Raw genomic sequence first — 21,364 nt, 5'->3', positions numbered from 1 at the left:
CGAGATTGGAACAACATGATTAATGCCAAAATTTCATTTTGGGGTGGAGCAACCCATATAATCTGTCAAACAAGATATTGTCTGTCAGACTGTGTGACCAAATATTAACTGACAAAATAAATGGACATTAAATTATTGATGCAAGATTAAAGAGAAGAATAGATTGATGTGAGATACTTATGCTTAGCACGGTGCAAAAACTGCTTGTCAGAGAAAACAGTCAAATACACACGGTTTATAAATACAAATAGAATCATTATTCAAAAATATCTGCTGTGACTGATCAATCAGAATCTAGTATTCCAGAAGGCTGTGTAAAAAACGCATATTGAGATTTCACATTTGTCATGGCACCCTGTGGTCTTTCTATTTACATAATCAAATAATTCCAAACCAAATCAATATTTTACGTCTATTAATTATTTATTTGGCAATTACAATCCTTTAGGATTATACAACACCTGAACATCTTTTTTAGTGAATTTGGTTCATTAAAATAGTGTATGTTCTCGATGAGCTCAAAAATATTTTGTAAAGAAACTCTAACCCCAAACATCTAAAAGACTTTGCCTTGAGACAAAACTGCACAGGAAAGGTGTTCTCATGATATCAGTGCTATGATCTCACCACAGCAGCTCTCCTTAATCTTAATATCTAATATTACATGACACTTCACAGAGTAATCTTGCTTCCAGACAATGAACAGTGCAGATGGAGGTACTTTAAGCATGTCCTGTGCTCTGTGTGTGCTTGAGGGTAAATGGACGTGAAGCCACATTACAGTGGGTGATAAATTTTGACTCTGATGACAGGAGACAGTGAGATGTGGCTGCTGGGGGAAAGAGGAGGGACGCTGGGGAGGGTTCATTTGGTTAGAGAGCTGCACTAGCAACCAGGGATGAGATCATCTAGTTTATCTTGATGAAAAGCAGTGTACTGAATACTGTTGGGCTGTCTGTTATGATGGCTATATGCCAATGTGTTGGTGTGCAAATTTCCCTTCGCCTGGAAGATTGATTTACAGGCGATCTGACCAATCACAATTAGCCATTTTGTCCGACAAACAAACCAGACCAGAAAGTAGATTAACGTTGGTGGACTTGAACTTGAAAAAAGCCCTTCATTAACGTCTTTCTACATTTGACACAAGGTACCCTCTGATGTTCATTCATGTTTATTTTGTGCTATAAAGACATGACTGGTTCATGTGACATTCAGTTTTATACCAAAAGTAATTTGTCTGAGTCTGTCAGTGTTGTTAGTGTCCTAGTGTAGCTTGAAGAATATAACAAGAGCAACTAAGAGGGAGAGGGGTCTTTGTGAAGTGTCAGTTGCCTCAATTATCATAAACAGTAACACTTCACAATCATCTTAACTCAAGCATGAACCCAAGTACAATCAACAGAAGTAAGATGCTAAAGTTAGGCTATAAAACAAACTACACTATTGTTGACTCCGATATGACCAGCACTAAGCTTCTGACAGCTCTTTTGGTCTTTCTACTAGCAAGTATATGTGTTTTTCTCTATTTCAGTGTTTTAACGGAAAAAAAAGACATTGGGACAGCGAAATCAGAAATGCAAAAATCCTACGACATTTCCTGGTTTAGGAATCATTCTCTAGATTAATAAATGTTTATAATAAATAATTTATTGCTAGTTAATTGTTAGTTCATTTAAAGCATCGACTGTGTTAACTGTAACCATAAAGTATTACTGCGTAAATAATAAAGACAGGCTTTTATGAGAAAAAAGAAAGCTCACCATTTTCCTCTTTGATAGATTAGCAGTATCCACAGCGATGACTGCATCCCGGGCACCAAGGTAGAGCATCCCAGACACACGATCCAATAGGAAGGTGCTGAAGTTATTTACGCCATTAAAATCAGCGGAACCAAGCCTAGAAATGTCTGCAGAGGAAAAGAAAGAAGCTTGGATTAAATGTCATATATTGGAAGATTCATCAAAGCAATTTTCAGTAAGTTACATACGTTCAAAATAATAACAAACAACTTTCTTTATTGCCTTCATGCTTACGCAGTCCTAAATTAATGATATTTATTATACCAAATACAAGGGGGGTTCTCAGCTCTGGCTCTCAAGGTCCACTTTTCTATAGAGTTTACCTTTAACTCACCTGCCAGTAACTTCTGAAAATCTTGATTAGCTTGTGTTTTATTAGTCTGCAGGAAAGCGGCCCTCGATGGCCAGAGTTGAGAATCCCTGCCCTGTACCCTAACCCTCACACAAACCTGACATCAAACTGCAGCAAAATATGATTCATGAACATTTTAAGTAGTGAAGAGCACTTTAAATGTTGTTACAAGCTATCTTTACTATATTTGTGAGGATATTTTCTTAAGAATAGCCAAACATTTACATATAGGCATTCTGAATGTCTGTTTATCATCGGTGAGGATTAGTAATTCTGTTCAGATATGTATATTAGCATGTGGGTTGAAGCTCTGAAATTTTAATGCTGTTTAAGATGTACTATATCTGATGCCCATGGCGAATTTAAAACAGCATCTGCACTACACTGCATTTAATCTGTTCCTCTTTATTTTAAATGTGAAACACTCATTTGCTTCATTACCGCAATCGCAACCATGTCTGTGTATTTAAGAGATTAGAGGAATATATATATAGAAATAGCTAGAGAAGGAGGATGGCAGAGGGGATCTGAGAAAAGGACGGGATCACACTCATCTTGTAGTGTGATATAAGTGTCAGAGTATCACAAAAAGTCACACTATATAACATAAAAGTCTGGTCTGCACGAGTTGTTCTTGCCATGTTATGTAGTAAATGAATGCTCGTTTCTAGAGCAGATCAGACTGTTGATGTTCAGTGTCTGATCTCGAGAGACAGCATTAAACAGACATTCTCCTGTACTCTCAATCTTTGAGTCAATCACGCAACATTCCCTCCTCTTTTAAGATCAGGCCTGCAAATTACACTAAAAACAATCCCTATTTATTAAGGTCTAATCAAATCAAGGTGGCTTTTTGGTGCAAATAAATGGGTGATAATCACTTCGTTTGAATGATGGCATGAACTTTGTAAAGAAATGAACTGCCTTCAAAGGATAAGTGAAAAAACTGGAAACAGATGGAAACAGTTGACAAACAGATGGAATAAATGGAATATGTGTGTTTTTATTGCAACATAGTGAGTACAGAACACACAGCCGGAGCAATATCATAACAATATCTCTATTTGCAAATATCATTACAGTGTTGTAATTGTGTACTGCTGCATTTCTGCTTTTTCATAATTGCCACCTACTGCAAAATAGTGAAACTGCATTTTGTGAAGAAGTGATTGTGAAGTGTGAACAGTGATTATCCCATGCATAGTTACAATATGCAGCAATGCTAAGATATTATAGGTGGTTGCCAGGGAATTGCACTAAGGTGTTCTGGTTTTAGCACATTTCTATTTTATGTAGTTGTTAAGGCCAGAGTACATTTTGGTTTTTAATTATGGTGCATTATATGTAAAAATAATCACATTGTACACCCATAGATACATATATCTAACAAAGCATTCTTTGTATGCTTGGCTCACGCATAGGCTTTGGCTGGACGAAAGTTCTAGTAGGTTATCAAATGAAGTGTACCGTTTAGCCGTTTTCACATCAAAATGGAAATATCCTTTGGGCTTTAGAGTGTTCTGGGTGGTTTATATGCTGTCATATAGTTGCTTAGGTGTCCTGAGCATTTGCTTAAACATTGTTAGGTGGTTGCTTGCATTAGGCTTGTAACATTATACCAATTTGCATATAAGCATGTACATACACACACACACACACACACACACACACACACACACACACATATACAGGTAACCATGGGGACATCTCATATATATCATGTTTTTGTTTTATCAAAACCCAACCCAAAAAACCTACTTCTCACACAAAACTTGTATGATTTATACATTGTTTTTCTCAAGGGGACCAAAAATGTCCCCATAAGGTCAAAAATGACATTTGGACCCCATAATGCAGGGAATACCAGGTATACACATATATTTACAATGAGCTTGCTAAGCATGGATGAACAGCCTTTAATACAGCAAGATAATCACCTCCTTCTAAAGCTAATATCTGGCAGCTGCCAAGCCAAATGTGTCACGTTATAATACCTCACTAATACTCTGTAACACACAAGTATGTGTGATAGTGCATGGACAGCATAAGTAGCCATTTTTAAATGAAATGCAACTGTAAAAACCTTTGTCCAGCTATAGATATTTGCAAAGCCCTCTACAGACACAAAGTGCGGAAAAAGCTCAAATGTTATCTGATGATGTCAGAAGAATGCCTCAGCAATTTTCTTTGCAGTCACCAAACCTGCTTTTCAACATCAAAAGCAGTTTTAGAGCTCCATGCACACGGTTTACACTCCATCCAACTCTCTCTCTCTCTCAATCTGTGCATCACTATCTGCCAGCAACAAACCCCATCCTTCTCCATCATTTCTAACTGTCATTCCCAACGAGTGACACAGAGAAGTGAAACGTGAATGATGGAGGCAGTAGATGGAAACAGACAAAGACACTCGCTTTAGGCAAGGTCCTGCTAAATGTCCTCATGTCACTCTCCAATTCCTTCTTTCTCCAGGACCTTCCAGAAATGTTTCCCCCACTGTGCTGTGCATACCGATGTGGTGTTAGTTCCTAGAGCTAGACCATCTGCCCCCGATCCCCCAAACCAAGCACCAATCCCTTACAACTGTGTGTCTGACCACTCGTCTGTAAGGGACTGTGTGTGTGTGTGTGTGTTTGTGCGAGAGAGAGACTGGGTGTGACTGAGACAGACAACGAAGATACATTTAGAGATGCTCAGCAGGAATTGATGCAAGAACAAATGTTCAAAATTCTCTTTCAGTCTTGCACACACAAACGCACACACATAGGGAAGCTGAAATGGTAAAATACAGAGCAATGGATCTTGTCACTAAGGCTCCAGCGCCACACTTTCATAGGCTGATACAGCAGCCAAAGCCAACCTCTCGTCATTAATCATTCATTCAGTCTCAGCACATTAATCATGAATGACGAACGAGAGAGGGGGTAAAAGGGGGGAGATGAGGGCAGGAGTGAATTTGGTGTGCTGGTCTCTCATCTTACTACTCTGTAAATTTTCTTTCTCTGCCTTCTTCACTGCCTTCTCGTGCCCAAACTCCAAAAAAACTGCATTGATTTCCACCATTCTCTTTTTCTGCCGTATTGTATGGCCACACAGTGTGTTGAGTGGGCAGCATAAACGCTCTCTGATTGGCTCTGGCTGTTGAGGGATTTTGGGAATTGCCGTTTTAGAAGGAGAGGGGTTCACTACTGCTGAATAATGTACACTAAAACCGAATCTGTCAATCACAGAGAGAAACACTACGACAAAAGTAGCTTGCAGTGTTAATGTAAATAGAATTAACTACTCACAGAAATAAGGTTATAATGCAATACTTAATCTTGATGGTTTTTGCTGTTTCTATGCATACTTTTGCGTCAGGGTTCTGAAAAAACTAGTTTGATAGTCACACCAGTCCTAACCACGTAATTTCAAACATTTCAAAGCAGCCAACGCTCAAATTTAAACCAGAAAATTGCACAGAAATACAGTGCAGCTCGTGTATTACTCTCCACTGGAAAGAATGAATTCTCATCTGTGGTTTGTGTAGGGTAGTGAAAAGGCAGGTTTATAAAAGTTTCTCTGCGTCAATAAGGAAAACCCCAGCATTGCTCACACACACACACACTAATTGTTCACCTGGTTTAATTTTCCAGTAGCCCTTCAACCTTGACTCATCCAAAATGGCCATTCCTACTGTGGTTTCCCCACTGGGAATTTTCTGAGGCTTATCTGCTGTGTCAGGAGTAACAGAGAGAATAAAATGCTGAAGCCTTGATTTATGATTTATTCCTCATGATCGCTTCATGGTTACTGTGGAGACTGCGGATGCAGCTGAGTGGCTGAATTGATAAAGCAAATTCATAGAGTCAGAGGGAAGAAAAAAGATGGATAGCAAATAAAAGCAAGAATTCTTGCAAGACTAATGTAATAAATGTCACCTCGTGCATTTCAAACACCATTAAAAAATGGTGTGACATATTACAAAGGTGGTGATAGCACATCACGCATGACTGTAAATTATGTCATTGTGGGTCATGGCTTGCTAATGACATTGTTTAATTAAACCTTAAATTAATGTTGAAGAACGTTTAGTGCACTATACACATTATTCTAAAATCACAGTTACATTTTCAATTAAAGTAGATATTTAACACATGGCTTTGAAATAGAACAGATGCGCATCAATCAAACACATAAAAAGCGCCTGGAAAAAAAGCTAATTTATGGAGCATATAAAAACAAGTTTGTTTTGCATATGAGCTATAAGACTAGTATCATCTCACAAGTGTCATTACAAAAGTCCTTGTATTTAGTTACACTATTGATTACATTTCTTTAGACAATAATGACGCAACTGATACCTATGAGACACAGGAAATACATTGTATTCACCCAAGTAACTGACAAACACATATCGCTATTTTCCCGAGGTTAAAAAGGGGATTTATTTCTACAGCTCATGTTTAAAAGTAATTCTAGAGTTATGTTCCATTGCGGGGCACTGAGCTCATTTGAGTGTGAGCTTCTCTTTCTTCTCTATAGGATTTTGAGACTGATTGTTGTGGACAGGTTAAATGGCAACAGTCTGGTAGCGGGCTGTGTATATAATGTTTGCTAGTTTAGCTCGCTATCATTGTTTATCACTTCATGTCAGATCACACGGCAGTTCATTTTCACCTGTCAACTAATCAATTGTGCGGCTCACAGTAACCGTTGCTATAATGCTGCTACAGCAAATACACACTGAATTGTGACTAATTCAATTTATTTGAATACATGTACGTTTCTTATGCTCGCACAAGGCTGCATTTTGTTTAAAAATGCAGTGATATACAAAGAAATATTACAATGGAAAAGCTGAGTTTTTAATAGTCTCCAATGTTCAGTTAACGTGTATTCAAGATGCATTTGATCAGCCTATTTAATACGAGACACCGGTATTGCTAATAATATGCTATGCTAATTGAGCTAGACAAGGACTGTTCTAGAGAAAGATCTCCAAATGAGGTCTGACTTGACCACACACAAGGGTCTGTTTGACATAATGTGTAATGACAGGTGGCCTGGAGGGGAGCGTGTAAAAACATCAGAGTTAACTTGACTCGACTGCGGACAGGCTAAGGGTTTGGGCTATGAGTAACAATACAATGTAGCAGCTCCATTGAGTGAATTTCTCAGGCCCCGCATCAAACAAATAGAGGAAGAGAGGAAGTAAACGGCAAACACTCTCAGCGCTCCTGTTGATTAATAGATAAACTCAACAGCTGTACGAAAAAAAACCCCAAAAACAAAACTTTTACAGCTGTGTCAAGGAGAACGCCAATCTGGAGCATTCTGTAATTCATCTGGGTATATACATGTGCATTATAAGTACTAATAAACAGCCAATATGTTAATAATAGCCCGCTAATGAGCAACTAGTTAATAGTGAGAATTAGTCCCTATACTATTTTATATTGCAGAGGAAACCACTGGATACTGTGAACATCTGATATACAGTATCTCCCAGATCCAGTTCCATTGTTTAAAATCTGAAACTTGGTTGAATTAAAGTTCATATTTTGAACAATTGCCATAACACTGATCTGTTATCAACAGAGGCCACAGTATCACAGTGCGTGCTGTTCACACAGTGATTATCTTATCATCTTTCACCCTTTCTTTGTCAAGTTCTCATCGGTCACTCTATACCAAGTGGTTCATGTCTCTGACGAACCTGCTCTTTTAACCCCCCCCCCACATACACACACACACACACACACACACACAACGGAACACAGCTGGCGCATAGACGCTCACCAGCTGCACATACAGTATGGCTGCTGCAAAGTTTAACAATAGAGTGTCACATTGAATTGTATTCTATTGTTATGTTAATTATAATTCGTATGTAGACTAACTCTAACCTAAATGCCTATTTAGTCATTAAAAAAAAAAGGGAAATTTTTGCCCACACAAAAACATCTAGAACATCTTAAAATAGACAAGCGCACAGATAAAAAAATACCACACACTCTTTCCAACCACACTGACAAAAACCCCGTTAACCTGGCTCATATCAGTTACAAAGATTATACGCGTTCTCACACCGAACAGATACATGACAGATCGACTAAAGATACACTGACCTAAGAAAGACTATTGTCCTTTGCTCTGTATGTGTGTGTGCATTTGACATTACCTAACTGCTTGCATTGTGTGTGTGGTGATTGATGGCAGATGTCAGCCACTGATCAACATCCTGTTCACAACAGAGAGTGTGTGTGTGTGTGTGTGTGTGTGTGTGTGTGTGTTTGACAGCAGCAAAGAAAAAGAGGCAAGACCCATGCGTGCATGTCACATGGGCTTAAAAAGGTTGCATTGTCTTCTAGTGATCCTTCCATTCTTCAAATGCTTCCGTTGGGCTAGTTATTTGTAACACTTCATTCATCGCTGTGTTTTTATGTAGTCTGTAGTCAGTTAGCGTGCACATTATTGCAAAGTGAGGATATTTATAAGCAGAGATAGTATAGGATGATCAAATAATTGCACTTAATATCCTTATATTTTTTATTTGCATTATTTATCCCTATTTAATGTGAATAAATTATAAGTATAATTACCTGCTTGACTGTTTTGGAATTGTTCATTTTGCTGTAGCATTTGGTGCCACTATTGCCAGAAAAATCAACAATTTCATTGTTAAATCCTCTAACTTTTTGTCATTTGTCACATTCTACAAGTACGCGAGTTTTGCCTATATTAACATTGCTGTCTCACAAACAACGTCCATTGTAAACTGACACGTTCCGATACATTTTCACAGAGATGTTCTCAACATTTCTTTGGTTTAATAATACATGCACACAAACTTCACACTAATGTGCCAGAATCCTTCATTTGCGAGTGCTGTGAACATCACGCTTACACGCACAAACAATTAACAAAGAACTTGCTTCATCACTGTCCATACCCCAAGAACTACTGCTAAATATCGCATGAATACTTGCTACAAAAAATGAATTTCTTTATGATTTATGTATTCTGAAATGTGAAATGTGTGTATAATTTGGTTTGAACCTATGATTGTGTTTTGGTTTATAATTTATCGATCATAAATAAAACGATGTGGCAATAGCTTAACGGTATTTTTGTCCATTTTGACAAAAATACACGAGGTCTTGCATTCACAGTACATTCATTTGAAAGATGTGCCATAGATCGATGAAACCAAGGAAAATCAATAGGTCAAAATGGTATTATGTATATGTAATGTATTTGGTATTAAACACAGTGGCTATTAATGTAATAACTGTCGTTTATGGTTAGATTAATGTTTCAAAAATTCAATGCATTTTCAGCAACTTAGAAGTTTTTCCACACATACAGTAGCCATTAAACCTACGCTAATCTATGTTAAAGCTAAAATCAACTGTGCTTCCTGTGGCTTCGTGCTGGATTCCACAAAAGCTCAGCGCTTTGGCTTTCTCTGAAGCTCTTTGAAAGTGTCTTCAACAGAGGAAGTTAGCAGCTCCTCCAGAGAGCTGAGATTACAAGACTTCAGACAGAAGCGAGACTAGAGCAGAATTGAGGAAAACAGTCAGAAGACAGACAGAAAACAAGACATACGCAGTTCTTTGATTTGTCCTAATATCTTTTTTTTTAAAGTTGTTATTTGTACATGCATCAATTGCAAACAAGACAATCTCTCTAAATACACCCAGACCTGTTTTAAGGTTGCAGTGCATATGTCCCTAGTTGATCATCTGTGATGCATTGTATTATGTTTCTGTTTTCTCTTATTTCCCTTTATACTGGTCTGTTTAGAGAATATGATAAGAGTGGGGCCGTCACTAATCGCACTTGCCCTAAATTCATTCCTGCTCAAGAGGATTACAGAGAAGAGTGGGACCAAAAGCTCAACTGCACAAAACTAGCACAGTCTTGGTAATTCTTTAAGTACTCAGTTATCTTTGCAGATTATCGATTCATTTTTCAGAGATTAGAAGCATCTGGATTGAATCATCCAAGCATTTGTGCTTTTTTTGGACAATAACCTGAGCCTTCTTTACTAACTACACACTTTTCAGTTTAACCAGCTGATATTTTGCTATGAGTACAAGTATATACTACCATCCTCTTGGTTGTACTCACTTAATGAAAAAACCCATACAAAAAGCATTATGGGATTGTGATGGGTACAGTGATGGTATTAGATTCCAACATAACTGAACGTGCCTGACATACACCATATATATTAAGGTACTACGTATTTTCTTTTTAAATGTTTAGACAACAACAGTACAATCTCAAAAAAAAAATTAAAAATTAATCATAATTAAAATATGACCTACTTCAATTCAGCTTTGGGTCAGTGAGCAAATTAAAAAATGAATTAAAAGTATGTTATTTAAAGCAGCTGAGCTGACGCTTAAGCTTTTTCCTGTGATATGACTAATGGACTTGTGGTACTATCACAATATTAATCTAATGGAAATTTCAAGAATTTGTGATGCATGAATCCTCATCAACTTCTTCATAATCTCCTCACCACTATGCAATTCTGGCCACATATTCAACACATACAGGGCAAGCGCTGCGCTCCTCTATGACCTGATTAGGACATTGGTATTAAAGCTGGATCCATAAGACAGTGTGTCATTAGGTCATCGGGTCATTTTAAAGTGGGTCTTAGTACTTAGTACTCTGCCATAGGCTTTTAATCCCGCTAAACGCTAGGAGCACCAAACACTATCTTCAGTCAGCCTTGAACACATGTGTCTACCCGTCTGTCTGTGTATCTATTTACCTGCCAATCTGTTTCCATTTATCTGTTAAATACAGATGGTAGAGTGAAACGACAGATGATTTTCAAAGAGAAAAACGTGATATGATCACCCGGCAGATGGAGTGATCCATGCATGTCAATCTACACAGCTTCCTCAAAGGGTTGAGTTCAGAGTTCAAACGGCTGTTGCCATGGATTCAGTTTTCCAAAGTTCTAATGATCAATATAAACAGCAACCGCATCAGTCACTAAATGTTTAGCATCATTCTTACTCTGTTTAGAATCACACTGTGCATGCTTCGCCTACAAACAAAAAAAAAACTGATGATAGTAAATACGTACTCGTTCCTTTCAACAATCTCATGTACAGTATGTAATGTTCATGTACAGATGTGTATGTAGAATAGGATCAGTGAATATACTTCTATATACTACTATATGTTTTTATGTTCATCTTTGTCCAACGAGACGCAACATTTTGTTCCGCCATATGTGCTCACATGTAGCAGAATGACAATGAGGCTTGACTCGACTCGAAAAAAAGAAGTGGTCACATTGATTTATATAGTGATTTATACAATGCAGATTGTTTTAAAGCAGCTTCAGATTAATGAACAGGAAAACGGCAGTGTCAAATTGCATCAGTTATTACAAATTGTATGTTGAATTTGATTGCACTATATGACTTGTTTATCTTAAGTATATGTCTTTAGATGTCATGTTTTCATGTCATCAATATTTTACTGTAGTGTATATGTCTAATACGCGTACACTACCAGTATCTACATTATCATAAATTGCATCTTAATGTGACAGACCCCTTCGTTGTGATTAGGATATGCGATTCAAACACCTGATGTACTGAGAAGTTCAACATATTGTAATCTGAGACACACTAAAATCAGGCATGCTATGGAGTATGGCTAGCGTGCAAATTGAAATGCAGTAAAAGCTTTCACTTTCTGTCACAAGGTTGCATGGGACAGTCATAATATCACACGCATCTCACCCACAGAGCAGTGAACATTTTAAAAATTGGTTTCTGAGCCTCATCATTTGAAATCACTACGGGCCATTTGTGGCGCATAATCTCTCACGAAAGTCTCAAAAGACAAGCTTTCATCCTGCAGCTCTTATAAGTCATCTTCTCCCCCCAGTGCCCAGAGCGCTGGATATATTCCGCTGGGGATTATGTGTGTGATTCTCCACATAAGAGCTGTATATGAAAAGAGAAAGGTGATACAAAGCACACCGCCAAATGCAAACATACACTGAACAGAAAATAGATGTTTCTATTGTGCTAACATAACATATCATCCATATGTATAATTCATTAAACTAGAAATATACAATCTGTATAATATATATTTATAATGCGTATTACAAATATTGCTAGATAGACAATCTGAAAATGATATGCACTCCACCGGTGTACTGGGACTCCACAATGACTACTAAACATTCACTTTTTACTATTAACAACCACAGTGCACCTAGATGAGTGGAGCATAATGAAGTGAACGGAAATGCTAAATGTTTTTCTCAACTTTGTTTCATCAATTTCACTGAAGGATTGAAGACAGGAAATGCAAAGCGCCTGTTGGGTTTCTAATCATTTCCTCCATTAGTGTTAAATATTAACCTGCGTGTGTTCAGCTCGCCATCTTGAAATCAATTATGAGAGTATTTCACAAATGTGCACACACACAGATAGCAGATGGTTTAGCGATGACTCAGTTTTAAGATCGGAATCCAAACTCTTTTGTCTCTTACCCAAAAATCTGACTGTCTTTCTCTCTGCCTCCTTCTGCGTTCACTCTTTTGACGACATACTGAATGCCACTTGGCTAAAACAGAATTCTCATTTCCGGATACTTGGCCTCTACTTGGCACAAAAGTGGTATTACATAAAACTCTTTCTTTCTTCCATCATCCTCCTCTTTCCTGCTCCATCCTTGTCTAATCATTTGCCCGTTAATCAATGATCAGATGACCTCTGACGTTCCTTTATTGAATTAGACAGATGTTGTGTAGGTTTGCTAACTTCACTAAATTGACATCAAGGCTCATGGGACCACGACCCACGAATACCAAATTGTCAAAAATACAAAAAGGGACAGAGTAAGAGGGAAGTGAAAAAAGGTAAGGCCGATGCAAGAGTTGTGAACTCAAAGGAAAAGAAAAGATATTATCGCTGTGGCGTATCCATCCCTAGAGTGGCACGCTGGATCAAACTAAAGAAACACTCTTGACAACCACCTCTTTAAAAACTACAGAATAAACCCACAGCATCAGTTAACAAGAATGGTTCCTGTTAATCTCTCTTTTCTTTCTTCCCTATCGATCGCTCTTTCTAATATATAACTTATCAATTATAAATGAGCATTGCTTGAATGCCAGTTATTGTATTCTCATCTGTCTTTTGTCTCTCTCTCTCTCTCTCTCCGCCTCACACTCACACACACACACACTCATACACTTACACAATGTTAAAAACAGAAAAACAAAATTAACATTACTTCAGTTGTTCAATATGCAACTTCATCACGACATCTAATTTCATTCACTAAGAAATTTCAACACCTCACTGTAAAGTACAACATCTCATTTGTTTCTTCTACTGCATCAAAATTTTATACAGAACAAACATAGACTTTGCTTAAGTCTCTTGCTTCTACTGGGGAAAAGCAAATAGCCTATGACATCTTATTCTTGGGAAGATATCTCAACAATGTCTATTACTGTGCTCAGATTTGCCAGGATCAAAGTGATCAAAAATGACTTACGATCTCACTGTTGACTATTTCTTATTAAATTCTCTTACAATCATATCTGAGTTTTATTAAAGGGGTCATATAATATTGCTTAAAAGAATATTATTTTGTGTATTTGGTGTAAAGCATTGTGTTTATGTGGATTAAGGTGCAAAAAACACATTATTTTCAACATATGGTATTGTTTCTTCTCTAAGCCCCACCTTATGAGACTTATGAGTTGATTTCTACAAAGCTTATTAAGTGAGGTGTTCTCTGATTGGCCTGCTATCCAGTGTGTAGTGATTGGAGTTTGAAGGAAATGTTACGCCCCTTACTCTAACGTGATGCTCCGACCCAGCGCTATGACACCAAAACAATAAAAGCCATTACAAAGAGGCATTTGTTGTATCCAGTGGAGACATAATTACTGATTACAATGACTCAGTAATGTCTTTTTACGTGCCACGTTGCATCAAGCCTCATAAACATAACACCATGTCTGCATTTGTCATCTGATAAACGAAAAAACAACAAACAATACCCTTCACTGCTCAAAACTCGCATTTGAATAATAAGTAGAAGATTCTTTTAATGAGAAAACATATCTAACTGAAAAGTTGTGAGTCAGAAGCACCAGACTATCCTCCTCAATGCACAGCCAGCATAGGATGCTCTGTCAGGTTTTACTAATCAGTTCTCCATAAATGTGTTGAAGTTTTCTGGAACTTAACCAATGATTTCTAGTTATGTCTTCTTTCAGAAGCACAAAGTAGTTTCACTTTCACAACGATACACAGTGCGTCCAGCACATGGAGCAATAGCAACACTACAGCTCCGCCTTCTTTCTTTGCATTTGGGCACTCCAAAGAGAAAGGGAATTTTTAAACAGCATCAAATGACTGATAACTCATAAAAGATTTTAGTAATACTTGTAATTCTGTGAGAACAGAAGTCCAGGTGCGGAGTTCTCTTTAACAGACAGCAGGGGAATACACAATGAAAACAATGAATGAAAAGCACAGAAGGAATATGCACAAGGAAATGGTAGTCTCACAGTCTAAAGAGCAACAAGTATATAAATGAATGCCGATAAATACTGAGACTAGACAATTAATCGTGAAGTGCAGTCCACGATTATGCAATAAGAGAAATATAAGCATAGCGATAAAAATGATGGTGCTAATATAGTTATTGTTACAGCCGTGTTCCTGGTCTAAACACTGAAAAAAAGTGACAATGGTTTGACATCCAAAGAACTACAACCTGAAATTGTGAGCGGCTCTGGAAAGTCTGTTGTAAATGCTGCGAGTACAAATGTAGACGACTTCCAACCATTACTACGGTAAAGACCGGAGACTCAACACACAAGAAAGCGACTGATCATCATTAGCGTATCTAAAGGCGATTTTTGGATGACTGGGTTTTCAGTAATATCATAGTGATTTATGAGGCTGTTATATAAAGATTTTTTCCACAATTCTGATGAAATCCACATTTTCCACTTGTGGCAAGTTAATATAAGCAGGCAGATGTCTGGAGACCTTGAAATGGGACATAACAATGTCATGCTTCACCGATAACCCAGAAGAATGAGCCAGTCAGACATAACACACACACACACACACACACACACACACATACATCAGCTTACTCTGTTTTTCTCCAACAGAAAACTGCCTTACACATATGCACTACTATTCAAAAGTTTGATATTAGCAAGATTACTTTTTAACGTCTTTAAAATAAGTCTCTTACACTTGCCATGGCTGTATACAGTAGACAGTAATATTGTGAAAATATTTAGCATTAGCACTTTCCATTTTAATAGACTTTAATATGTAATGTATTCCTGTGTTGGCAAAGCTGAATCCTCTGCAGTCATTACTCCAGACTTTAGTGTGCATAAGTCTTCAGAAATCTTCCTGGTGCTATGAAAATAGTTCTTGTTATTATCGATGTTAAAAACAGCATTTTTTTAAAATATTCTTTGATGAAAGGAAAGAACTGTATTCATTTGAATATAAATCTTATGGTTAGTTTTAATCAATTTAATGAATAAAGGATTTTATTTCTTTAAAAAAGTAGTGTATATATAAACCTTTAACATAACCACTGTTTAGTCTGCTAAACACGCTCCCCCCAAACAGGCAGACACAAGACGCCTTATGATTCAAATAAAATCTTTAAGTCACAGCTGCGACTCATTCTGGTCCACCTTTGAGTGTGGTACAAAACATCTTTAAAGCACATGCCATGTCCTCCACAAATTCTGGGTTCAGGACGGCCACAAAGCAGCCAGTCAGACTCACTCAGACAGACAACAACGGGCCTGATGGACAAAACTACTGCACATGTCTGAATCTATTTGTAGTAACCATTTTAAAACAAGAGTCAAGTGTCAATGTGTTTGACAGGAAGAGAAAGACTCTTCAAAAGCACTTCAATGCAATTTTGCCATGAGACACAATGAGAGACGCATTTCTGTAGGATGCAGATTCATCAATACCCACTCTCTTTCATTCTCTCTCTTACACACACACACACACACACACACACACACACACACACACATCACTTCCCAAAAGCTAGCAAAGTTACTCATTGTTCTTCATTTCATAAAAAATGACAGAGGGGAACAGAGCCCCTCTGTATATTATAGTGTGTGTGTGTGTGTGTGTGTGTGTGTTTGGGAGAGAAACAGCCTGTCCATTAAGTACAAGATTTCACGAATCTTCTGTTCAATGAGATCGTATGAAGCTATATATCAACCAGAGCAAATTAATAGATATATATACACGTGCATATGTGTTCAACAAAGCACATTTTAATTTGTTCCACGTCATAAAACCCCAACCAGCTCTACTAACTTCATAGGATGCTGTGTCCCCATTCACCCCCATATCCACACAAATTCATCTGAACGCAGACCAGAACAGCAGCCTGTTTCACGTCTGCTGAGCATTGAAGCCTCAGGCCAAGGAGGGTTTAATCTACTGCATCTGCTATATTTGACTTTGCTTAAAAATGTGGGGTGACGTCTAGCTTAGTCAAGGTTATGTTTAAGACTGCATTTGTATATCTGTGTCCTTTTAAAGCTGCCGTATATCATTTCTGTACTGCTAGCGGCAACTGCACAAAAAAGATTTTCTGAAAGAAAGTAGCGCTTGCCCATGCAAAATATGTTGTTAAAAAAAATATTTTACAAAAAAGTCTGCTGAGTTTAGTTCCAACCTTGCTCCAACCCATATAACATGTAGTTTTTAAATAAGCCTTAATGACTTGATCGGCTGGATCTGTCCTAGATGAATGGACAGTCTATCTAGGGTTGCATGCTAAAATGTGAACACAATTTTCCTCCATGGGAAATTAAATCCCAATTCTCTTACAAGATTCCAATTTTTTAAACCAAATTTTTTGCACTCAAGTACAAAAAACCCCACTGTACATTCAGTATAATAAAGTGCTGGCGTAACTAAAATATAATTTTTATTATTTTAAAGTAAAATGTAAAAGCTTTTAACATAAGTTGTTGAACATAAGAGAATGTTAACAATAATAAATAACAATAACTAAATTGAATCTGTTGGAACAGAACCTTAAAGACACAAACCTATCAACATTTTGAGGTTTTAGGGAGGAATTCTCCTATTACGTTGTGGCATTTGAGAGGATTGAGAATGCACTGCACTAGCCGTTATGTTTCAAACTTTAATGCCAAACCTTCCTAGCGCAGTGTAAGCCATTGAATTGAATAAAGTTTCATATTCATCGTCCTATGTGCGACATGTGAGTGATAGCAGAACGCAACCAATGAGGCAGAGGTGAAAAGTGACTGATGACTGATTGGTGAACTAATAGTGCTTTGTTATTGTGTGAGTGTGACTAATACAACGTGAAAGCAGCATGATCTGAATGCAGAGAAATACACGGAAGTGGATCGTCATTTAGAAATTTTTTAAATGCATTTATGTATGAATCCATTAATTTTTTCGATTAATTGTGCCGCTCTAAGTCTATCACCACAAGAACGAGAAAGTACTTATATGTTTCCATTTTCCCAAGTCCAATCTGTTACAGTAATACCGCAACTTTTTTCAGCAAATCACGATTTCGTTCAAGCAGAATACCTTTAGACAAAAAATTGCACTGACAGGGTAATTTGTCAAGCTAGAAGCTGATATGTCAGAGTGTCACAAAGTGCCACAGAGCTCTAGTATTTGCAATCTTCAAAAGTCAGACAATGACTAGTTTACTTACATTTATCTCGGCACACTGAACTGAGAAAGCATTTTAACGTTCAAAAAGGTAATACGCATGAGTTTTGACATGGCTTTGTCTTTATATTAAAGGGTGCATAACACACATTTTCAGCCAATCTCATAGTAATCTTAATTATAGAGTAGCACTACATCTTTCGTATATACAAAGACTCTCTACTTTGATCAAATTTATAAAATACAGTTATACCGCGTCCCTCTGAAAAGAGTTGAGGCACGTTGTGGGTGGAGCTAAAGAGTCCCGAGCATGAATAGCTTTTGAGCACTGGCTTAATACTCTTTATTGATTTACACTTGATCTAATTTGTTTAGTGAAATGTGTCACTAAAATAGAAAACGGCCCATTATGACGTCATACAGGGTCAAACTTTTCCATCGTAAGTCGAACTTCGTGTTTTAAACTCTGGCCATGTTTAACATTAATCCGGGTCTTTAACAGTGTAAATAAGTGCAGGAAATGCAGGAAATAGCTTTAGACTTGCCCTTTTAAATGACTAAACATGTGTTCACTGTTCACCTCTAAATTTAAATGTTCACTTCTCGTATTTCATCTTCTGTTCCTTTTTGACCTTTTTTTTTTAAGTTCTGTCTGGCTCGGTTGATATTTGACTATCACCTGTTTTCTTCTCGTGGTCTAACGCACAGCCTCATCTATTCTGTGCCTTTTTTTTTTTTACCATTGGCTTCCCCTGACCTCCTCATTCTCTTTTTCAGCCACGTCTCCCTCGTCTGGGTTCACACAAATTTGACTGGCTCCATTATCCCTGTCCTATCCCATGCCAGCGGGAAGCCTCTCCTGGGAATCTCATCCCTGTCCCTCATTAGAGTTTCACACTCAGACACAAAAAGCTCAGGGACATTAGTGAAGCTGTGCAGGACTTTGCTATGGGCTGCAAGCAAAATGCGGAGGAAAAACTGTGAGGGAAAAAACTTTTGTCTTCTAGCTCCACAGGAGGTGGAAAATCAAGCCAGTGCCGCAGGAGAACAGCTTGGTGGAGAGAAGTCAAGTGTAGATGAGAAATGAAGAGAGCTGGAACTGGTGACTTTTGGAAGGAAAAAAAACTGAACTGAGAAAAATAGCAATTATTAATTAGTCTTAGCATTAGGTCTACAGTCTGCTCGCTGACCACATCAAACTGGGAATTCTGGTTGTTTTTTTAATGTATACACTATCTTTTTACAAGTTTTTTTTTTATGTTTCTGAAAGAACTCAACAAAGGCTGTAATTATTTAAGTACTTTAAGCAAATTTAAGTAGCTAGGTCTTCACACTTGTCTTCTAAACGAAAACCAAAATAGAGTTCCTGTTATCTCTATAAAAGTCTATTGCAAGTCAACACAAAGATAGCTGTGTGCGCGTTAATATAGTTCTCTCTCTCAGACTTCACTTCCTATTGCCAGTACAAATCCTGAGCTGAAAAAGACTTGACATTCTGAATAATCACTAGCACAATAGATGTTAAAATCCTCAAACTTTTCTTTGAATAAAGTAAGTTATTGTTAGACGGACCGCTTTTGACCTTAAAAGGAGATTCTGAAGAGGCAACATAAACACGACAGTACTTTATCTCTGTTCTCAGAAATAGTCTGTTTATCTATATTATTTATTGGCTGCTTTCAGTAAAAAGCAGAGACATGCAGACAATTCTTTGCATATCACTACTGATGGAGCAGTTGCCTCAGAAGAACTAAATAAACAAATGGAAACGATCATGGAAAAAAAAAATGAATGCAATGGAGAGTCGTTCTTTAACGCAGCATGAGACGGTTTATGATGAAATGCAAATAAGCCATCTGCAGGTGTGGAACAAGCTTTTTTTTCCCGGTTGAGCAGATTCAGTCGACAGGGGACCGAAAACATGACCCGGGTCACAGTGAAAGGGAATGTCAGTAACATCACAACAGAGCACATAGTGATAAACGTGAAACATTAACCTTTCTGTGCTATTGCCATTGGTGATCCAGTGCAGAGTAGCTGTGTTATCGTCTATAAGAGACAGAGTGTCGGTAAAAACATCTTATATCGCAACAACAGGCTGAAAAGTTTACAATAAAATTCTGATAATATTTATTGAAAATCTACAGCAGGACAAAATGATCCGCAACAGCGAATATACGGGGTAGAATGACATTCTAAGTAGAATGTTTTACACGGTGAACAAAGCAGGATTTGACTCTAGAAACAGAAATACATTAGAAGAAGAACTGAAAAAATAGAAAGACGAGAGGTAGTTAAAGGGCGAGCTCACCCTGAGAAAAAACACTGACATAAATGAGGCCTTAATCTTTCTTTTCTGCACTCACGAACATACAAAATAGTCAAAACATAAAAGCTCATGATAAGATGCTGTAGAACAGCTGCCTGAAAGAGAAAGAAAACCCTCCTTCACATCCTTAGGCAAATAATGTAAGAAATGCATCATAAAACTCAAATGTTCAAAAGTTCAAATGACTTCGAGTAGCGTTGTGTAAGGAATGTAAGCTATTTGATGATAATCTTTCTTTCCAGCGAGCTGTTGAAGTCGTATTTCTAAATATATGTTTTTATTTGTTAAATGCATATTTTTATTTTTTTTCATATTAAAAACATTGTAATATTTTGTCCACTTAAACCTTACTATTGATCTGATTCCACTAAATCGGTCACTGATTTATAGAACTAGAACATGTTTTTGCCACTTTGCCTTTAAACTACGAGGCCTTCACTAGCTTCATCAGCTGATGCTCTGTGTTCATCATGAGTTGTTTATGAGCCGCTTCATGAAAAGGAGGATTCATATCATATGATGCTGAATATCAGGTGCTGAGTTTTTTCTCCAGAAGGTAAAACACAAAAGTCTTTGTTTGAGGAAACAGGTGCTGAGCACACAAACCATAGCGTCACGGACATAAGATCAGATACTGGCCTAAAGTCTTATTACTCAGTGTCCTTACTTTTTAAGAGCAGTGTTTATGTTTCAGAACAGTGCATATTGGCAAAGTGCATATTTCCTGAGTACTGTACGGTGACACACAGAAAACCGTGCTATCTTGCTATCTACCGTTTACACAGACACTTTCCTTTTAAGGAAACATCCTAATCATCATGGAACCTGTCTTAATAGGAAGACTGTTTCTTATAGTTCGATGGAAGTTCACTTTACCATACTGATAAGCTAAGAACGCAATTTCTAAATTTTGCACTGAATGAAATTATAATTATCACAATGCATTTAGGGATTGCAGTCTCCACAAATTATACATATGATACAGCCTTAAATATTGTCTAAACCGGGCGGTTCTTTACCACAAGACTTTCAGTCAGAAGCATCTAAAACATGCTATGGTGTATATTATGTATATTATGATAACAACATCCTTTTGGTCCATTACATAATAGACCAAGCTAAGAAAAATGCACCTAACCTCTGCAGGTTAATTATTCATATA

At 37.4% G+C, this 21,364-nt stretch overlaps 1 protein-coding gene across 1 annotated transcript in view; it reads right to left on the bottom strand.

Moving 5' to 3' along the window:
* sema4f (sema domain, immunoglobulin domain (Ig), transmembrane domain (TM) and short cytoplasmic domain, (semaphorin) 4F) overlaps positions 1-21,364 on the bottom strand; it is a 49,559-nt gene that overhangs the window by 8,257 nt on the left and 19,938 nt on the right. Inside the window, exon 2 of the mRNA XM_043244990.1 lies at positions 1,764-1,909. Coding sequence (XP_043100925.1) covers positions 1,764-1,909 — 146 coding nt within the window. The remainder of the gene's footprint in view (positions 1-1,763; positions 1,910-21,364) is intronic.

This window comes from Puntigrus tetrazona, chromosome 7, assembly GCF_018831695.1.
Source record: "Puntigrus tetrazona isolate hp1 chromosome 7, ASM1883169v1, whole genome shotgun sequence".
In the NCBI taxonomy this organism is placed as follows: domain Eukaryota; kingdom Metazoa; phylum Chordata; class Actinopteri; order Cypriniformes; family Cyprinidae; genus Puntigrus; species Puntigrus tetrazona.
This window is presented reverse-complemented; position numbering and strand designations above follow the sequence as displayed.